The 19,743-nt window shown below is 35.0% G+C and overlaps 1 protein-coding gene across 10 annotated transcripts in view; it reads left to right on the top strand.

The window, feature by feature from the left end:
- The window catches only part of postna (periostin, osteoblast specific factor a), a 56,264-nt gene that overhangs the window by 27,208 nt on the left and 9,313 nt on the right, over nucleotides 1-19,743 (top strand). For all 10 annotated transcript variants that reach the window (XM_073914774.1, XM_002663548.7, XM_073914771.1 and 7 more), the window contains 10 exons: nucleotides 4,550-4,762; nucleotides 6,273-6,407; nucleotides 7,309-7,457; nucleotides 7,733-7,869; nucleotides 9,556-9,686; nucleotides 9,789-9,919; nucleotides 15,749-15,851; nucleotides 16,052-16,119; nucleotides 16,247-16,292; nucleotides 16,551-16,583. In XM_073914774.1, coding sequence (XP_073770875.1) covers nucleotides 4,550-4,762; nucleotides 6,273-6,407; nucleotides 7,309-7,457; nucleotides 7,733-7,869; nucleotides 9,556-9,686; nucleotides 9,789-9,919; nucleotides 15,749-15,851; nucleotides 16,052-16,119; nucleotides 16,247-16,292; nucleotides 16,551-16,583 — 1,146 coding nt within the window. The remainder of the gene's footprint in view (nucleotides 1-4,549; nucleotides 4,763-6,272; nucleotides 6,408-7,308; nucleotides 7,458-7,732; nucleotides 7,870-9,555; nucleotides 9,687-9,788; nucleotides 9,920-15,748; nucleotides 15,852-16,051; nucleotides 16,120-16,246; nucleotides 16,293-16,550; nucleotides 16,584-19,743) is intronic.

Genomic DNA, 19,743 nt, shown 5'->3' with positions numbered 1-19,743 from the left:
CCACGTGAGGATCCAAAATCAAGTTTGGTTAAACCCTCTAAGAGTTCCTGATGGGAAATGCTTAGATGTTGAACAGTACTTCTGATTCTGGGGAATAAGATTAGGTATCTTGTGGTCAGACAAATGTGGGTGTTGTAACAGACAAAAAGTATGTCTGTTTTCCCCATGACCCAGACAAAAGGAAGCCAATATTGACTAAGAAGAGGGTCTACTAATCTAATCTAATCTGTGTGACCTTTTAGATGACTGAGATTAGCATTATAGGAAAATCGTTATATACATAGAGAGGTTTATTCAAAGCAAAGTCTAGCTTTCATGTAAACATGCAGCTATTTATCTTAGTAACCCACTTGTGTGAATGTCATTAGAAAAAAATTCAATTCAGTAGAGCAGATCGGGCATCAGGACTTTGGATTAGAAGGCAAAGGCACATAAAACTGATTTTCTTGTGTATTTTTCTGCTTAAATTTATATTTTAGTATGGCACATTTTAGTCTAGCATGAAGAGACCACACAGATGTTCAGTTTAATCTTAGGATTACATCATTTCTGGCTCTTAAAGCATCTTTGGCCTTTTCCAAGTTGTGCACTATATGAGGTCCTTCAGTTTTGTGGGCTAAGCTTGCATGTACTGTATCGATAATGCCCACAAGATCACAAACATTTTGACTTAAGTTTAGCATCTGACATAGCATATTTCTATAATAAAGTGGGCAAAAAGGATGTGAAAAGAGTCCAAATTCACTATATTCTCTAAAAAAAGTAACACTGTTCCAGCTCATATTTGGAAATATAAGCTCAAATATGCACAAGCCTAAAGATTTTGTTAATTTTTTAAAATGTTTTTTGTGAGTATCAAAAGGTAACCATGTGTCATACTATCTCTGAAACACGCATAAGAATTACTATACGTCAGTGCCATGGGAGAGGATCTGTAAATGGCAGTAAAGTGACGTATCTGGTTCTGGTGATAATGGCCACATTATGCATTACATATTACATTACATTACATATTACAATTATGAAAAACGAGAATATATAAATTGCTCTGTCATAATAAGTGCTTAATCAAACAATATGCCATTTTGAATGTCCCAAATAACATTTCAAAACCTTTGGCAATTTATTAAGTAGTTAAATAAGCAGTTCAAGCAGTTTCAAAAAGTTGTCTTCAGGGTTGACACTTTTCAATACCAATAAATTGACTTTTTTTTTTTTTTTTGTCTTTTATCATTTTAGACTTATAAGATTTTTGACTTCAGTGACTTTTTCAGATTCAGAATTCCTAGTTTAAGTTTTCCTGAATGTCCAAATTTAATATGCAGTTTAAAACCCTGTTTCCAGCATGCACCTGCGAACTGATACAGATCATGTAAAAAACCAGTAGTTTGCTTCTGTTGTGAATTCATTCGTGGCAGTAAGCTACTATTGATTGATCAAACTGTATTTGTTTTGTGTTTACTGTAAAGAAAATGTATTTCTAAATTCTGCTAATGTTTTTTGAACACTTGCTTTAAGTCTGTAAATAACAGATGCATATACTTGTTGTTTTGGCACTTTTGGAATGAAACAAAGTACAAAAATGCAAAAGTGCATCCGTTCATTCTCTGGTTAGTTGTTGCCTAACAGGGGTAATCAGATGCCAAGGTTATAAAGCAAATGCATTGTGATTTGGAACCAAAAACAAATGTGCGAATATAGTCAAGCAAGTGTTGTGGGAGAGAGCTCAGCATAATGTTCTGACCAGACAATGGGACTAAGTTAGTCATCTTCTGGAAGTGTGCTGAGGCCAATCTCAAGGGTACCATTTGTGCATTGACCCAGTGGCCCATGTTGTAAACTGTAGAGTCAGAGAAGGCTGTTTTTAATAATGTCTTAGAAACATGGTTTTGATTTGGATTTGGGGCGGCATGGTGGCTCAGTGGTTAGCACTGTCGCCTCACAGCAAGAAGGTCACTGCTTCATGTCTGTGTAGAGTTTACATGTTCTCCCCTGTGGGTTTGCTCCGGTTTCCCCCACAGTCCAAAGACATGTGCTATAAGGGAATTGAGTAAACAAAATTGGCCGTAGTGTATGAGTATAAATAGGCCTGTATGGGTGTTTCCCAGTTCTGGGTTGCGGCTGAAAGGCTATCCGCTGTGTAAAACATTTGCTGGAACAGATGGCGGTTCATTCCACTGTGGCGACCTCTGATAAATATGGGACTAAGCTAAAGGAAAATGAATGAATAAATTAATAGTTTAGATTTTGGTTTGTCAAAGCATTTAAATCATTCCCTTACTGCTAACATGATGTGCATATAGTGGTATTTTATTATTAAAGGAGCTATTAACTAAGTTTTGATTTAAGGGCTTTTTGATGACTAAAAATTTAAATTTGAATTTCAGGCAGAGCAAGACAAGCTAAGCTAGACGTACAGCCAGACAGCAGCAATCGATTAACAAAGCAACCAATCCCAAAAAACCCAAAAGTGGACTAAACATAAACTGAACTTCGACAGTAACATTTATACTACACTGAACTAAAGCCTTTTAAATTTACTAGAACTGCACCAGCATTCTACACTACTCTCCTACCTACCTGAATTTAAAGAGCCCATATTATACATGAAATAGGGTCATATCTTGGTTGTAAGGGTCTCCAACAACAGTTTAATATGCATGCAAGGTCAAAAAACACTTTCATGGTCTTATAATCTGCATTTATTTTTACCTAATTATCCCAGCGACTCCTGTATGAATCGTCCAGTGATTCATTTGTTCCCAAACCCCTCCTTAGCGCGAAGCTAATCTGCGCTGATTGGACCGATGACAGTCTGTCACGATTGGTCGACTGCCTTCAGTCAGAGAATGAAATGCCCAATAGCTAATCAGCAATATAAAAAGTAATCACAGTTCATACGCGCTCCATAGTGTAGGCGTGGATTTTAGCTGCCACACACACACAAACACACACACACCTCTGGACGGCAACGCTCCCGCTTCCGCCCGCACCCGCCAGGTTTTAGCCTGAACCCGACCGCTCCCGCTTATATTTAGAATTTCTTGTCCCGGTGCCGCCCCGTTTTCTGCCCGCCGCGCCCGATCCCGCTAAAGAGCGGGGGAGAATATAACCGAAAATCACCCAGCTAAACAGTACAGAGACAGCCAGACAGAGCTCTCTCTCTCTCTCTCTCTCTCTCTCTCTCTCTCTCTCTCTCTCTCTCTCATACGCGCGCACTAACACATACACACAAGCGCCAAGCAGACACACAGGCAGGCAAAGCTCTGTCTCATTCGCATAGCAATAACCACGATTTTGCTAGACAGCCCGCTCCCGTCCCAAATTAAACCTGTTACCGACCGCTCCCGCGATTGATTCGGAAATTTATTCCCGCGCCGCAGAAATCTGCCGTGGGGACAGACCTCTACCACGGAGCTCCGTAAACAAACAGCACGCGTCGCGTTATTAACGTGACTTTGCACGCGATAAGAGAATATAGCCAGTTAACCTGATACAGTACACGCGGTTACAAGTAACAAATCACAACTAAATACATTTGCAAGCTAGAGTCAACGAGGCAACTTTAATCGCACGTACTTACATTTGAGAAATGGAGGAAGAAACTCATCCTGACGTCCATTAGTAAGTTATTCTTTGCTGATCCTTACTTTAACAAACGCAGATGAAGTATTCTTTGTAGCATGTAGTTGCCAGTAGTTTCCAACTGCTTGGTTATAATGCTGAGGTTTCATCTCTGGGTAGAGAATCGATAATGTCCATCTGCAGTGTGACTTCAATCGACCGGCATGTTTGTGTGCGTGTGTTTGTGGGTGTGTGTGTGTGTGTGTATATGTGTGTGTCTGGGTTTCTGCGTCAGAGGGCGGGGCCTCAGGTTTGAAATCTCCCGGGTTTGCGCGTGCACGTGAATAACTTGGTTTCGTTCATACGTCATGGCGAAACACCTAATGAATCGGTATCAAGGCGACTCGTTTGAAGCACTATGAGTCGACTCTTTTATAGATGAATCAACCGTTTTAAACACTGTACACTAACAGATTTAAGCCTTAGCTGGATACTTCACTTCACTTAGAGCTGTGTTACACACTACATGGAGGGGAATTTTCAAAAACCCATAATATGGGCTCTTTAAATGTTACATAGTTTGAAATATGATGGCTTTTACTCCCTTTTCGTAATCCGTGTTAAGCTGCTTTGACACAATCTTCATTGTAAAAAGCAAAGCACTATAAAAATAAATAAGAATTGACTTGACTATACTGCTTAAACAGATACAGGAAACTGGCAACATATGCTGCTGGGAAAGTGATATCACAGTCGATGTAAGAGTCTCAATTCTCCACCAGTTTCCCCCGCACAGGAAGAACTGGGCGGATGTCCCACTGCACAACATGCAGCTTCTGTGATTTTAATTGTCTCCTGAGGGCTATAGCATAATGCCTGGGAATGACGATAAAGTCGTTTTAGCAGTTTGGGTCACTGCAATGTTTATGCTTCAATTTGTCACTTAACCTTTCTTAATTTCCCTTGTTCTGGTTATTTTTGCAAGCTCTTTTGAAGTACCACCTCCTGAACTCAGTCCAGTGCTCTGAGGCCATTATGGCAGGCTCCATCTATGGGACTCTTGAGGGCAGTAATATTGAGATTGGATGTGATGGTGAGAGCCTTACTGTCAACGGAATCAAGATGGTGCTCAAGAAAGACATTGTCACTAGCAATGGTGTCATTCATCTGATCGACCAGGTGCTCATGCCTGACTCAGGTAAGGCTATACGTGTGTCTGAGTGATCAAATACTATAAAGCTGAAAGGTAACTCCAAGTTGTGCATAGAGTTTAAATGTGCATTAAAAGTTATGGTCTTATTCAGGTGGACATGATAAGTATGCAAATACAGTATGATGGAAACACATTTCATGATTCGCCACAAATAATCTCAGATAATGTAATTGACTAACTGGACTAAAGATGTACACTATTCACAATGTGAATTATCGTAATTACCCTAATTCCATGTATGTTCATGTTCTTGCAGATCCAGTAATTACTTAAAATATTCTAGTTGTGACCATTCTAACACATGACCATTGTAGTTTAATTGCTGTATGTTTAGACATTAACAGTTTTAAAACAAATGATAAAAAATTACAGTAGTTAAACACTAATTATATTAATTCCAAGACATGAGCACAGTATAATCAACAGAAAAATCTTACTGCCCAATCATCTCAAATGTTATTTTAGCAACTGAGAACTGATATGTTTTGACATACCCTGACATCTGAGCTTTTTTCAGTTTCTTATACAGTAGATATACTTATGGCTGAAGTCTAATGACAGTGTATGTAAACCTTGTTACAATTGTTAATATACTTGCTATAGTAGTTACAATTAATCATGCCTAATTACTGCACATGCATGTAACCCTAAACCTATTCTGGATTCTAACCCTAACCATAATTGTTAACTAATAAACGTTAATGAAAGTTAATGTCTTAATGATAGGCAGGTAATATGCTAGTAGTTAATAGCGTAAATTGTTATATAAAAAAGTTTTGCTGATATGTTTCTGCAAAAACATTGGAAAACTTCTTACTAAACAATTTGAAAATCACCCTGCCTACACATTTGAATCAAACTATTTATTGATTTAACCTTCATGAGACTTTTTTTGTGTCAATGTCATGAATATTAATGGTGATTTTCACTATGAAATAAGAACAGGCCTTTCTCTAACAGGCCTATCAGTGTGGAATGTGACTGAGAGGCAGGTAAAGGGAAGATTTAGAAAATATATATATATATTTTTTTTTTTTTTTGTAGTTTATTTACAACAAAGTCGACAATAAAGCCAGAATATAAATTATGAAAGTCAAAGGCGCATGAACCGATCTGCGCTGATCTAAACACTGGAAGCAGATCTGAACTTTGGAAACAAAGGAAGTCAATCGGCTTTATGCCATTCCACAAAACTGTAACACAAACGAATTCCCAAGGGGTTTGCTGCTTCTTTTTACATTCCTAACTAAAGAAAAAGTGAGAGAGTTTACCTTCACTATATGATAATATAGAATATCAGTCCAGTGCACAACCTGCTGGTGATGACATCTATAATTTTGGATTTGTGGTCCTTTGCTATTACCCTAAGTAAATTTCAGGAATAGCTCACCAACAAAACATGTAAACTCCCATCTACTCGTGCAAATTTAATGTTACTATTATATCATGTAAATCTCAAACTGAGGTTGATGTGTATTTTCTCTATGAATGACAGCAAAGCAGGTGATGGAGCTTGTGGGCAAATCGCAGAGTGTCTTCAGTGACATGGTGTCTGAACTTGGTCTTTCTGCCGCCCTGCAGCCTGAGACTGAATACACTGTACTTGCGCCACTGAACGGAGCCTTCTCTGGTGAGACCTCGTGACTCTATGAGCAAATACAGGACATTTCTATTGAGATATGAAAGTAACTTCCTAGTAGGACTTCATCACTCTATGTTTTGATGATGCCCTTTAGACATTTTGTTTTACTATAATCCCATGATGACAAATCCAAGCCAAATCTAACCTTTTAAATGTTAAAACAAATGATTAGGTTTTCAGACTTTTTTGTGTTTTTTTTTTTTTTTTGTCTTTGACATTTTAGCAGGAGACTTCAACTTAACAGAAGTGAAAGAAATATATAGAATAAAGTTTACCATTTTATCTTCAATGCGTTTATTACTTTAACTCTTCTGATTGCTTCTGTACATACCCTATATGTGACCCTGGACCCAAAATCTCTTGCATTGTATTATGTTGCAAATGCCCAAATATTAAAAAGGTCAAGTGATTGATTTTCCTTTTATTGGCAAAAATCATTAGGATATTAAGATCATGTTCCATGTAAGTATAAACTATTTTGGAAAAAAAATTCCTTGCTAAAAACTTAATTTGTCCGTTTTCAAAGGCAATGATCTTAATTATTAGATTTTTTGCATCCTCAGATTTCAGATTTCAAAAAGTTGTGTCTTAAACATTATGTCCTCCCCTATCTTTACATCAAATGAAAACATACATATTAAGTTTTCAGATGATGTATAAATCTTAATTTAAAAACACTTTACTCTTATGACTTGGGTTGTAGTCCAGGATTATGTTTTATTTGTGTTTTTTTATCATTATGGACATTTTAGCATTACACTTTAACAACATAAAGTGACAAAAGATATAGAATGTTGTTTCATCTTCAGTCTATTACTTCTGAAGGCCTCACATTCCTACTTAAACCACCTTAACAATTTGTAGTATTTGCTCATCACCTGTCACACAGATGAGGTCATGTCTATGGATCAGCGTCTCCTGAAGATTATTCTGGAAAACCACATTGTGAAACTCAAGGTCTCTCTGAGAGACCTGTACAACGGCCAGCTGCTCGAAACGCTCGGAGGAAAAATGCTTAGAGTCTTCATATATCGCACGGTGAGAGACAAACCCTCCAATAGAAAGAGCATTAGAGGACCTGCAAACAATTACTGTGAAAACAACCACTTTTTAAAAACACTTTATGGCTCTACTCTTTGGCAGTTAAGTTTTATACTCTTGTTTATTTTCTTCAGGTGAGTTTGTAGATCTGAAATGTATCCTGGTCTGACTATTTTATTTCTCAACACTCTGTAAAGTGTCCAAAACACAAGAATAATTTAATTCTCCTCTTTGTGTGTGTGTGTGTGTGTGTGTGTGTGTGTGTGTATTAGGCTGTGTGTATTGAGAACGCCTGTATGGTTCGTGGTAGTAGAGAGGGCAGTAATGGAGCTCTTCATCTCATGAGTTCACTGATCCAGATGCCTGAAACCACCATCTATGAGCTGCTCCTGAAAGATGGACGCTTCAAGTAAGAAGCTTAAAGTTCTCTAATGAGGCTATGTTATTATACAGTAGTTAACTACAATTAACCATGATAAAATCAATTTCTACAATGTGTTGCTTGAAAAATAAAAAATAAATGTTCAATTAAATTTTAACATTTATAATTGTATAAATTATTTTCCTTTCTTAAAATTGTAATACTTTAATAAAAATAATTAAAAGCTAGTAAAAACAGAAAGCTTAATATACAAAATATGCATACAAGGTGTTATTGCATTTCAATTCTATATATGTAGAAGATTTATGGTTTGAAATGAATGCAAATAGTAACATATAACCTTAATATCAAAATGTTCATGACTTTAATTTATGGATGTTAATCAGTGCAGTGAACCTGTAAGCTTATGCATTATACAGTGTTTTTGTAATATGTCATTTTATCATGTAATAGTATAAAAATGTTTTAGAAAGCAATATATGAATGTCAAATGAAATGTTCATTAAAAAAGAAAATGTATTACTTTTTGTTAAGTACAAATATTCAATGCTTTCTACAGGTTTGAAATATACTTGCAGTGATAGCCAGATTTAAAGACACCTTTACATTATTTAAATAAGGCTAATTAGTTGATTAACCATTTCTAATGGTGTTAATGGAGTCTTTATTAAAGAAAATTACAATAAAAATTATAACAATACATAAATAAATAACATACCCTACATGTAATTTTACTAATGATAGTATACAGTTGAAGTCAGATTTATTAGCCCCTCTTTTAAACTTATTTTCTCTTTTAAATATTTACCAAATGATGTTTAACAGAGCAAGGAAATTGTCACAGTATATCTGATAATATTTCCTATTTGTTTTATTTCTGCTATAATAAAAGCAGTTTTATTTTTTCTAAAAACTATTTTAAGGGCAAAATTATTAGCCCCTTTAAGCTATATTTGTTTTCGATAGTCTACAGAACAAACCATTATTATACAATAACTTGCCTAATTACCCTAACCTGCCTAGTTAACCTAATTAACCTAGTTAAGCCTTTAAATGTCACTTTAAGCTGTATAGAAGTGTCTTAAAAATATTTAGTCTAATATTATTTACTGTCATCATGGCAAAGATCCAATAAATCTTTTATTAGAGATGAATTTTTAAAATTATTATGATTAGAAATGTGTTGAAAAAAATGTTTTCCTCGTTAAATAGAAATTGAGGAAAAAAAATAATCGGGGGCTAATAATACATGGGGCTAAAAATACAGGGGGGCTAATAATTCTGATTTTAACTGTATGTAAAAGATTGTTATTATCATAAAATATTGAGATTTAGTTTGAATGTCAACTAAATTCTTTAGTTTTTATTTATTTATTAATCTTCTTTATTAATAATAGTAATTCATAATAATACTAGTCCTCATGTATCCTCTTTATTCATATTTTTTCTTACTATTTTCCCCAACATACAAAGGAGTACAAATGTTTGTTCTAGGATCTTTAGTTATTTTGTTAGAGTAATTCCAGATTTGCCTGTGGTATTGATTATTGTTTATACACAAACATAATATTGTATAGTATCCTATAGAAAATGTAATAAATGAAAAGAGAGATCTGAGGGGTGTACTAATTTAAGCTGGACACTAATTATAGTATTGTATTTAAACATTGAAATAAAAAAATTATAATCCACCAACTGTCTGAATCTTTCCAGAATCTTCCTATCTCTGATGGAGAGTGCTGGACTGACAGATCTTCTCAAGCAGGATGGATCCTACACACTCTTTGCTCCTATAGATGCTGCCTTTGGCTCTCTGACAAAGGACGACCTTGCTCTTTTAAAAAGTAAATCTTTTTAATCGTTATTATTTTCAACATTATTTCTGTGACTAGATCAACTTTTGCTTAGTCTATTGTCCATTCACACTGTGGCTGTTTGTTATCCAGGTGACATCAATGTTCTCAGAACAATCCTGCTGTATCACTTCAGCAACGGCATCTTTATTAACGGAGGTCTGGAGGGTGGAGTGACTAACCTCCTCAAGACCATACAGGGAAACAACCTTCAAGTGCTGTCTGTAAGTAGACAGTTATTCGTTCATTAATTTTCTGCATGCCCTTCTAGCTGCAACCCTTCACAGGGAAACACCCATACACTCTCATTCACACTCATACACTACGGACAATTTACAGTAGCTTACCCAATTCATCTACAGCGCATGAAACCCACGTGAACACGGAAAGAACATGCAAACTTCACACAGAAATGCTAACTGATCCAGCCAAGGCTCAAAACAGTGATCTTCTTTCTGTGAGGCGACATCGCTACCCACTGCGCCACCACGTTGCCCTGTGCACAGTTATATTTAGATAAAATTTGTACCAGCTGAGGTTTTAAGGGCCTTATCCAATACCACAATTAGCAAAAAATGTAGCCGTTTCCTCAAATATCAGCCTTTTTCCTAAAAGCGATTGTTAAAAGTGACTAATAATGAGCTTTTCCAGTCACATGATTAATGTTTTCACACTCCCCAACAAAACTGTTCGACTCTCTGAAAGAGTGACTTTTACATTTGGGCCAATGCTAATATTTTTGTAGCACCAGAAAGGAAAAACCTGACATGCTGTTATCGTCAGACGACACAATTAGACGCAGCACAAGTTTCCTGTGTCTGTTCTCAAAAAATTCCATGAACCAAATCCAGGCCATTCACGTAAATCCTGTACAGGAGACCAACTGGTTAGCATTCAGCATGAACTTGATAATAAGAAGCATAAATCATCTCATATGTACTACTAAGGGTCCACAGGGTTTGTTGTGTCTGAATCAGAAAATTGCTACAGTAATAAGGTCATCACTTCCAGACAGTTTGATGCCATCAATCAAACCCTGCATAGATCAAATCTCCGTCCGTAACTCCCTCTAAAAGCTGGAACAATAGGTCTGCTACTTCCTGAGATAAAAACTGATATTAGCACTGTTGATGTAAGTTTGATGTCATCAACATTCTTTTCAACAGTTTTCTTAATTTCTTTAAGGGAATGGTCAATTGTAGGTGGAAGTGTGGGCTTTTTCAGTATAACAATAATAACAGGGTGTCCGTGGGGTCTTAAAAAGTATTAAAAGTTGATAAATCAATGCAGTTATTTAAGGCCCTTAAAAATTATTAAAAAGTGTCAAATGCTATTTTGCAAGGTATTACATTTGATGTCATTTCTGATTATGCAGTGTATTGTAGTATGCTAAAGTTTGCCTGAATTAAATCTGCGAATATCAGGATGCTGTGTAGTTTATGAAATCAATGAAATGCTGCTAGATTTGACATCATGCTGCTTTGTTTTCTGCAGTAACCGAGGCAACATCATTATTTCTGCAGCTTTATAGGCACCAATATGCTAAATTAGCTAGATTTATTAGATTTTCATTCAGTATATGAATAATATTTTAGCTTTGAATAAGTTTCTTACATTTATATTTAGTTATTATACTGTAAGTTAAAATCTCGCCAGTGTTTCTGGTTAAAAATTGGTTTTAAGGTCTTAAAATGTATGGAAAGAGTCTTAAAAGGTTTTAAAGGTTTTAAAGGTATTGAGTTTCACTCTCTGGTTCCTGTATATACTCTGAATAAATAAAATCTATCTGATAAAACACTTGCAGGATTCACACTCTATCATCTAAGTTTATCACTGATCTCTCTCTTTCCTGAAAATGGCAGTACTGATTCTTGTTTTACATCACATCTTGTGAAAAAATCTTGGGCAATTTGAATTGTCCAGTTTTTTTATGTGAAAGGACCTACAGAAAATGATAATGATTAAGTGTTAAAACCAACAACTGAAAATAACTGGACATGACATACTTTAATTGATTGGGGTTCACTGGTTTGAACTGAATTTCTTTGGAGATGAACATTGTTTGAAACACTGGCTGTATCAGAAAGCTAAGGCAGCTTACTTACTGGCCAGTGACCCTGGAAGCAGCATTTCTGCTTCAAGGCACCTCATAATACTAATTTCAGACAGACTTCTGAGACAGCATAATAATTTAATCATGCACAACAAAACAGAGAGTTTTGGTAATAGCTAAGGGCATATTTGCTTACTTCAATACTAAATTCTAGCTGAAAACGCTATCAGAGGTAGAAAACGTTAGTCAAAAGCATTCATTTGTGCATAAAATGACACCCAAATGGCACATAAGCTCTTTTTACACAGTGAATATCCAGAAAATTACTAGAACGACTTTACCGTTGGATTCAAAAAAGCGCTGTTCATACACGCAAGAATGTTAATGAATTTTTCCGGAAAAGACACATTCATTCCAAAATACCAGTAAATTCTTGCATCATTAACCAGAAGTTATTTCTAAACCGCTGTGCTTGTACTGAATTCGTATTTTGTAAACATAGAAGGGGTCGGGCTTTTGTTGATGGTTGATGGTACATAATATATGCGTAAGCTGGCGCTCACCGGCTGCTTCACGTGCACACGCATCAAGCAACTGAAGCAGAGTTTGAAGGTAAACAAACAGCAGTTTATCATAAGCAGTTTATCGATCATTTTTTCCACTGTTGGCATTAAGGAAGAACATAGAAACCTTATCTGACTAACATCTAGCAGCTAAATGTGTCTGGAAAAGTATTTAAAGGCTATTATTTTCAGAAACAGCGTGGATGTGAAAGCGTCTGAATGTTCTGATTGACTGGAGTAGTCGTCTCACATCAGCTCGTTCTAATCGTAAGCACACTTGTTTTTGCAATTTTCTTTCTGCGTTCAGAGCAGCATTTTGGCAAATTACCGATATTGTTGCAACTTCTCTTTCCGGAAAATTTCTGGAACTAATTTACTGGTATTTTCAAAAAGAGCCTGTTCACACATGATCCCTTTCCGGAAAATTGCTGGTAATTTGTTTTCAATAGCTTTTAACTGTCAGAAATAAGCTGCTTTTCCACTATCGTGCCAAACCGTTCTAAGAACACTTCGGTACGGTTACGGTTGTTTCTCCACTGAGCCTGGAACGGCGCGGCACGATTACAAACCGTTCTTGGCCCGGAATTCTCGGCACGGTTAGACAACCGTGCTGAACTGTGCTGACAGATTCTGTGTGTTGACGTCGCGACTCGGTTGCTAAGCTACCACAGCTGGCTCAGCAGAAGCGCGCTAGTCATCAGACATCCTAAATAAACTACAGTACATTTAATATAAAATAATGATCCAGGTCTAAACAATACAGTTTGAAAAAGGTTTTAAAACCATAGAGCAGTCTCTGGCAGAGAAGTGAATAACTCATCACATTCTTACGACGATATTTTATTCATTAAAGTTATTATTTTATTGACTTGAATACAGACCTACTTCGCCTGCCTGAATGTGAGTTTATTGCACGCAGCGCTGTATTTCACAGCACAAAACTCGCTCTGATCCGGGAGAGAGATGCCAGCGATTTGCGCTGCTGACTTTTTTCCTGCTGCGCATCGAATAAAGCGAAAAAAGTCACGCTCAGCATCGTCGATGTCCAAATTCCACAACAACATCACTATATCCATGGAACACGAACTTGCAGACTCTTTTAACAACGAGGAAATAATTGCACTTTTTAATTCAAAGCCAGGACAGCTTGTTAATTCCGGCGAGACCACCTGAAGGACGGCGTGTTCGTGTTGTAATGTCGGCCGTCCAAAAGACTTTGCTTGAAAGCTTTACGGAGCGGCACTGTAACTGTCCAAGGTACTGTTGAATGATTTATATTATAGCATATGCACTAATAAACAAGTCAAAACAATGAATGAATTACATAAATATGGATTCTTAAATGTCAGTATTGCTTTTACTCAAAAAATATCAATACGTTTTGACAAATGTTTTATAAAAATAAAATGAGCAATTTTCATCATTTCAGCTGTAGGCAATTATATGATTCAGTTATACATAAGTTATATGACATTTATGAGGCATGTAACATGTTTCTGTGTTTTTGTTCTTGGTGATCTTTAATATAGCTACGCAAATATTTTCTAAAACGTCAAGCAATAATTCGCCTTCAGCTTGTTAGTTAATTATGAACACAAAATAATTATAATAATAAAAATAAAATTATCAAAATAAAAAAATAATAGAGCAGCATTTTGCTAAATATAATAGTGCTTTATATGCTTTATATCCTGCTATATGTGTTGTTTCAAATTCGTTTTTTATTTCACTTGCTGCATTCGTTATTTAATGTTTGAATTGTAAAACAAACAACAGCCATTGCTTAATTGGTTTCATTTTAACATCATAATGTAGTATATTTTATATCATTATCAACTTTTGATATAAAAACGCAGTGTAATTTAATTGATTGTTAAAAATGAAATAATTAATGTGCTGTGTTTTTATTAGTGAAAGTGCCCGCTCAACTTTGACAAGGCCTGTCCAAAATTATATTTCTGCCACTATATGCAAATGCACTATTATTGTTGTCTTATCATTCTTTATTTTTCTGTTATGTTCAGAGATTTTAAATATTTATTTCCCCTCTAATTATTTTCAATCATCACGTTACATTTTGGTAATTTTCCCTCCAAATAAAATTTAGCCAAAGCTGCGCAACATATAAATAAATAAGGGTGCACATGTACCTATATTTAGCACCCCTATTTGATAGAGCGGCATAACAGTGTTTAGTCGCATGGTTGCTTTTGCTTTTATGAAAAAAAAAAATACTTGTTTCGGCTCTTATTTAACTTTAATTGAACAAAGGGAGCCGTTTACATTGCGTTACCAAGGCAACTACTGATGCGTTTTGTGTAATGTTTTAAAGAGCTTTGTCGCAGCACGACAGTGGAAAATGAAACCGTATCCGTGCTGTCTGGCCCGGTTTGGCACGGAATGGAACAGTTCTGTTTAAAGAACGATTCAGCACGATAGTGGAAAAGCGGCTATAGAATGCTCAGGATTGCGGCATATTGAAGGCAAATCACACGTCTATGCTGCCTTTGAAATTTGATAAAAAGAAGGTACCTCCAGAGAAAGGAAGTGAAGCAGAATTTGAATTCAGATGTGCCTTCATGCTTTCCAACCTTGCAATGCTGCTTCTGATGGCAGCATCTTAGAGCTTTCCAATGCAGCCCTTATAAAATCTCAAAATATGCAACATGGTTCTGTTACTGTTATTTTAACGCATATTGTGTTTTTACTTCTAGGTGTAAATTCTAAGAGCCAAAACTTTAAGAGACCGTTAACTTAAAGTTTACTGAATAGGTTGTTTTTATATGCCGTCACTGATGACACGCAAGACTCAGATTGAGGACAGGAAGTGATTCTTTTACATAGGAATTACTATCAGAACATCAAAATATTTCTGTTTTATGTTGTTTACAATTGTATAAATCGGCCAGTATAAGAAATGCCAAACAGTTTTAATAGGATTCCTAAAACTTTTGCTTATAAAAGGGGGAAAGTTCAAGAAACTGGCTGAATGATATGTGGTTATTTTCTATTTATGTCTCCTTTGAAATATCGCAAAAATACGAACTTTCCTCTCTGTCTTCCATTCAGTTTTTTGCTTTCTGCCCTCTATCTGAATTTTGCGCATCACCAGAACTATGTGATTGAAAACAACCTATTTTTGATCGCCATTTTTTTATATAGTAAGAGAAAATTCTGTAAAATACAGCAGAAGAAGGAATTTCTTAAATTAAGTTTGATATAAGTTAAAATAATAAGTGATAAATGACGACAGATTTGTTGTTTTGGGTTAGCTAATCTCTTTAATGAAATGTTTAGCTGTTTTACTTGTCTGTATGTACTGAAGTGTTTTATAAGATCATCACATCTATGTTTGTTTTATTTTTTATTCATATTTTAAATGTTGAAATGCATAAACTATATATATTATATGTTTTTTGTTTTTATTTTACACTTAGGTTAACAGCTCCATCCATGTAAATTCAGTGGATGTTCCAGATTTTGATCTTATGGCATCCAATGGAGTAGTCCATGTTGTGAAAACCTTATTATATCCTCAAGGTAAAGTTATGCAAGGAATTTGTGTTTAGATGCACATACATATATAAATATATATTTAGATGCACAAAGTCAAAATCAGTTGCGTAGATCAAGTTTATCGTAGTAATACCTGGATTTTCCACAGTTATATAACCATACAATTCCTGAGACATAAGACACAGTCCCTTGAGCTTAATAGAAAATTTTACTGCATTTCACAGATCTGCCAGTTGGCCGTGAAGACATATTGATTCTGCTGAAGAGACTCATCAAATACATGCAGCTGAAGGTACAGCAGAACACACATCATATCTGAACACTGACTCACATTATATAACAGATCCATCATGGTCACCAAACAAACACATAGCATTTTATCTTTTTTTGTGTGTGTGTTTGTATGTGTGTGTGTGTAGTTTGTATCTGGATACACCTATCGAGACATTCCACTTACATTTATCAGTAAGTTTAGTTTTATTCTTCTTTCATTTTTGTCTTTAAGTTACACTTAACCTAACATCATCAGCAACAGCATCTGGAATTAATTTGATATGCTTTATTTATTTATTCATTTATTCATTTATTCATTTATTTATTTATTTATTTATTTATTTGTTTATTTATTTATTTATTTATTTATTTATTTATTTGTTTATTTTTTATTTATTTTTTATTTATTTATTTATTTTTTATAATAACTGTTGTTTTCTTGTCTTGCAGAGAGGACTATAACTACTCATGTCATTGAGAGAGGTAATACATTATTATATTAATGTATTTTTTTATTATTATTATTTTTAGTCACCTTTGAAAAAACACTTTTTAATTTAATTTAATTTAATTTTACCTCCGTATAACCACTGTATACTTTATTTTCATTTTCTTTTCGGCTGAGTCCTTTTATTAATCTGGGGTTGCCACAGCTGAATGAATCGCCAACTTATCCAACACATGTTTTACGCAGCGGATGCCCTTCCAGCTACAACCCATCACTGGGAAACATCCATACACACTCATTCACTCACATACACTACAGACAATTGAGCCTACCCGATTCACCTGTACCACATGTTTTTGGACTTGTGGGGGAAACCGGAGCACCCGGAGGAAACCCACACCAACACGGGGAGAACATGCAAACTCCACACAGAAATGGCAACTGACCTAGCCAAGACTCGAACCAGCGACCTTCTTCCTGTGAGGCAAATGTGCTACCCACTGCGCCACCATGCAGCCCTTTATTTAATTTCATTTTAATTTCATTTTAACTTCGAATAACTGTTTGTTTTATTTTATTTATATATTTTCTTTTTTTTATTCACCTCCGAATAACTACTGTTTATTTTATTTTATTTTATTTGTTATTCACCTCCGAATAACCACTGACTATTCTATTTTATTTTATTTCAATTCATACCTTTGAATGACAACTGTTTCACCTCTGTTTCTTTATCCATAAGCATTTAATTTATTTATTAAGCAAGTTATTGCACAATGTTTTATGTAATAATTTAATTCAATTTAATTTAAGACCTTATAATGCCAATTACTTTCTAAATAATAAGCAATTGGTGAGTTTAATTACAATACTGAGTTCCTCAGGGTTTTCTCTCCCGTTAAGTTATTCCTAGAAGCACTTTGAGTTATTTGTACAATTATGTATTTACTAAATCATTATCCAATATAACAAAAAAGCCTGAACTTTGCCTCAGCTGCAGTTCTGAGTAAAACTCTTCATGATGGAGCCCCAGAGGAGAGCAGGCATATGTGGTTATGTTGACTGGCACCAAACACTGGCATCTTCTCTAGCAGCTGCTGGACAGATAGAAAGATAAAGAGCCATTAGAGGATTTTGCCTCAGACCATGGCAGGAGATCTACCTGTAGAAGAAAGTTTAGCACCATTAAATGAAAAGTACATTTTTGTAAATTGATGTTTTTGGAAACTTGGCTAAAGATTTGTACTTTGTGAAAGTGAAAACTCATTAAAGCTTTGGTAATAGCAGGATTTGAGATTGAGAGTTACAACTCAGCAGTGGATTTCAAACCTACATTTCTTATTGAAAAAAAGTAAACGATCCAGAATTTTACTATTTTCAGTTATACAGTAAGTCAAAACTTATTACGTATGTAACTTTACAGTCACAAGTCTCTAAATCATCTGAATACTGGTTTAATTTCTAATTTCCAAGATATATCCAAGCAGTAGGAGATAACAAAAATTGGCACACTGCAACAGTATTTACAATATATTATTTTTTAATTATTTTATTTTGTTTGATTTGCACATGCTTAAAGTTTTCTTAGTTTTCTTTTCTTTAGTGCTATAGGAGATCCATTTCCATAGCAGGATTATTATTTATTAGTAAATAAATGGTGGACATAGTTTTTCCATGAAAGACCTTTTAATGGCACTGTTATTCATACTGAAAATTATATACAGATGGGACTAATACAAAAAACCTGATGGAGGTCTTTGACTCAAACATTGCTAGTTTTAATATTTTCTATAAAAATAAAAATTAACAATATGCAGATCTTTTTTTGTGATTTTTGCTGGAATATTTCTGTTTGCTTGATGAGGCACCAGTTTAAAATATTTTGGATGTGCCTCTTTTAATGTTTTAAATAATAAAAGTCAGAGTTTTTATGGCCATATTTAAATGTACCACAGAATGCAAATCTAAATCTAAGTTCAGTACATTGAAATGACGCACTGGGAGCCACATATTACATATTACTGTTTCCTCAAATTAAACATTTACACTATGAAAGTGGATTAATTACTTATTAAATGTTTTCAATTATAAATATTCCATGTGTGTGTGCATCTCTTTTTAAAATAAAATACTGTTCCTTTAAAATTTTTGGATGCAGAAATATTAACCCATAAAAAATGTAAACTATATTAATCTAATTAATATTATTTAATTCAGTGTAAGCATTAAAGGCGTCAAAAATATGTAAATATAATCAACCCAAAATTTATAAAATCATAATTTTTCTTAACTTTAAATATGCTTTAATCATACTTGTATGCTAATTACAAAAACTGTTTTTATAAACCTAGGCTGAAAACGTAACTCTATATACATTCCTGGAGAACGTCAAATATGTCCCACGAGCTACGTTTGTTATTGTTTTTTTCGCAAATCCACCTGCGGCTGTATGCTTTTTGAGATCTCAAATTTCTTTCGGGAGTGCCATTCGTGCCTGTTGCTCTCACGTAAATCTACCAGAGGCCACTGTCAACTGACTGTTTGACTGAATGAATGATTGACTGACTGACTAACTGACCGACCTCTCCCTTCCCTAAACCCAACCAATAGTGTTTTAAAAAGCACTAATTGACCTGCCCACGCACTTTCCTAAACCCAACAGACAGATTTAAAAAGCAATTCAGAAAAAGAACAAGCCCTCATCTGATATTTACCACGTTTGACCACATTATCACCGTGTTATTTACTTGTTTAAACCTGCATTCTGAAACCCCTTTTCACTAGACTCAAACCCCGTCGTCATCTCCTCTCAGCCTCTCAAGTCCACCAACGTATATGGTGAGCTAACTGGACAAACTTGTAACAGCGGGAAAGCCGTCCATATGAAGGAAAGCGCGGTTAGCTGGTAAGCGCGAAAAGGAACAGCGTGATACCGCCCCGTATTGTTCGTTAAAAAAATTTAATGCAGTCATATGTACTTCTGTCTACATAATTCACGATCTCCAGGAATATATATAGGGCTACGTTTTCAGAATGAGCCTATTTTGATTTTTATTTATGGTTTTCATTATTACTACGTTTGAAATAAGTATAATAATTCTATCACAGCTATCTACTTGTCTAGGTTTTTTTTTGTTATTCAGACTTTTACAATTGTCTCATGTATACACTTAATCGGCTTGAATTCAGTCATAA

The sequence above is a fragment of the Danio rerio genome, chromosome 10 (genome assembly GCF_049306965.1).
Source record: "Danio rerio strain Tuebingen ecotype United States chromosome 10, GRCz12tu, whole genome shotgun sequence".
Lineage (NCBI taxonomy): Eukaryota > Metazoa > Chordata > Actinopteri > Cypriniformes > Danionidae > Danio > Danio rerio.
This window is presented reverse-complemented; position numbering and strand designations above follow the sequence as displayed.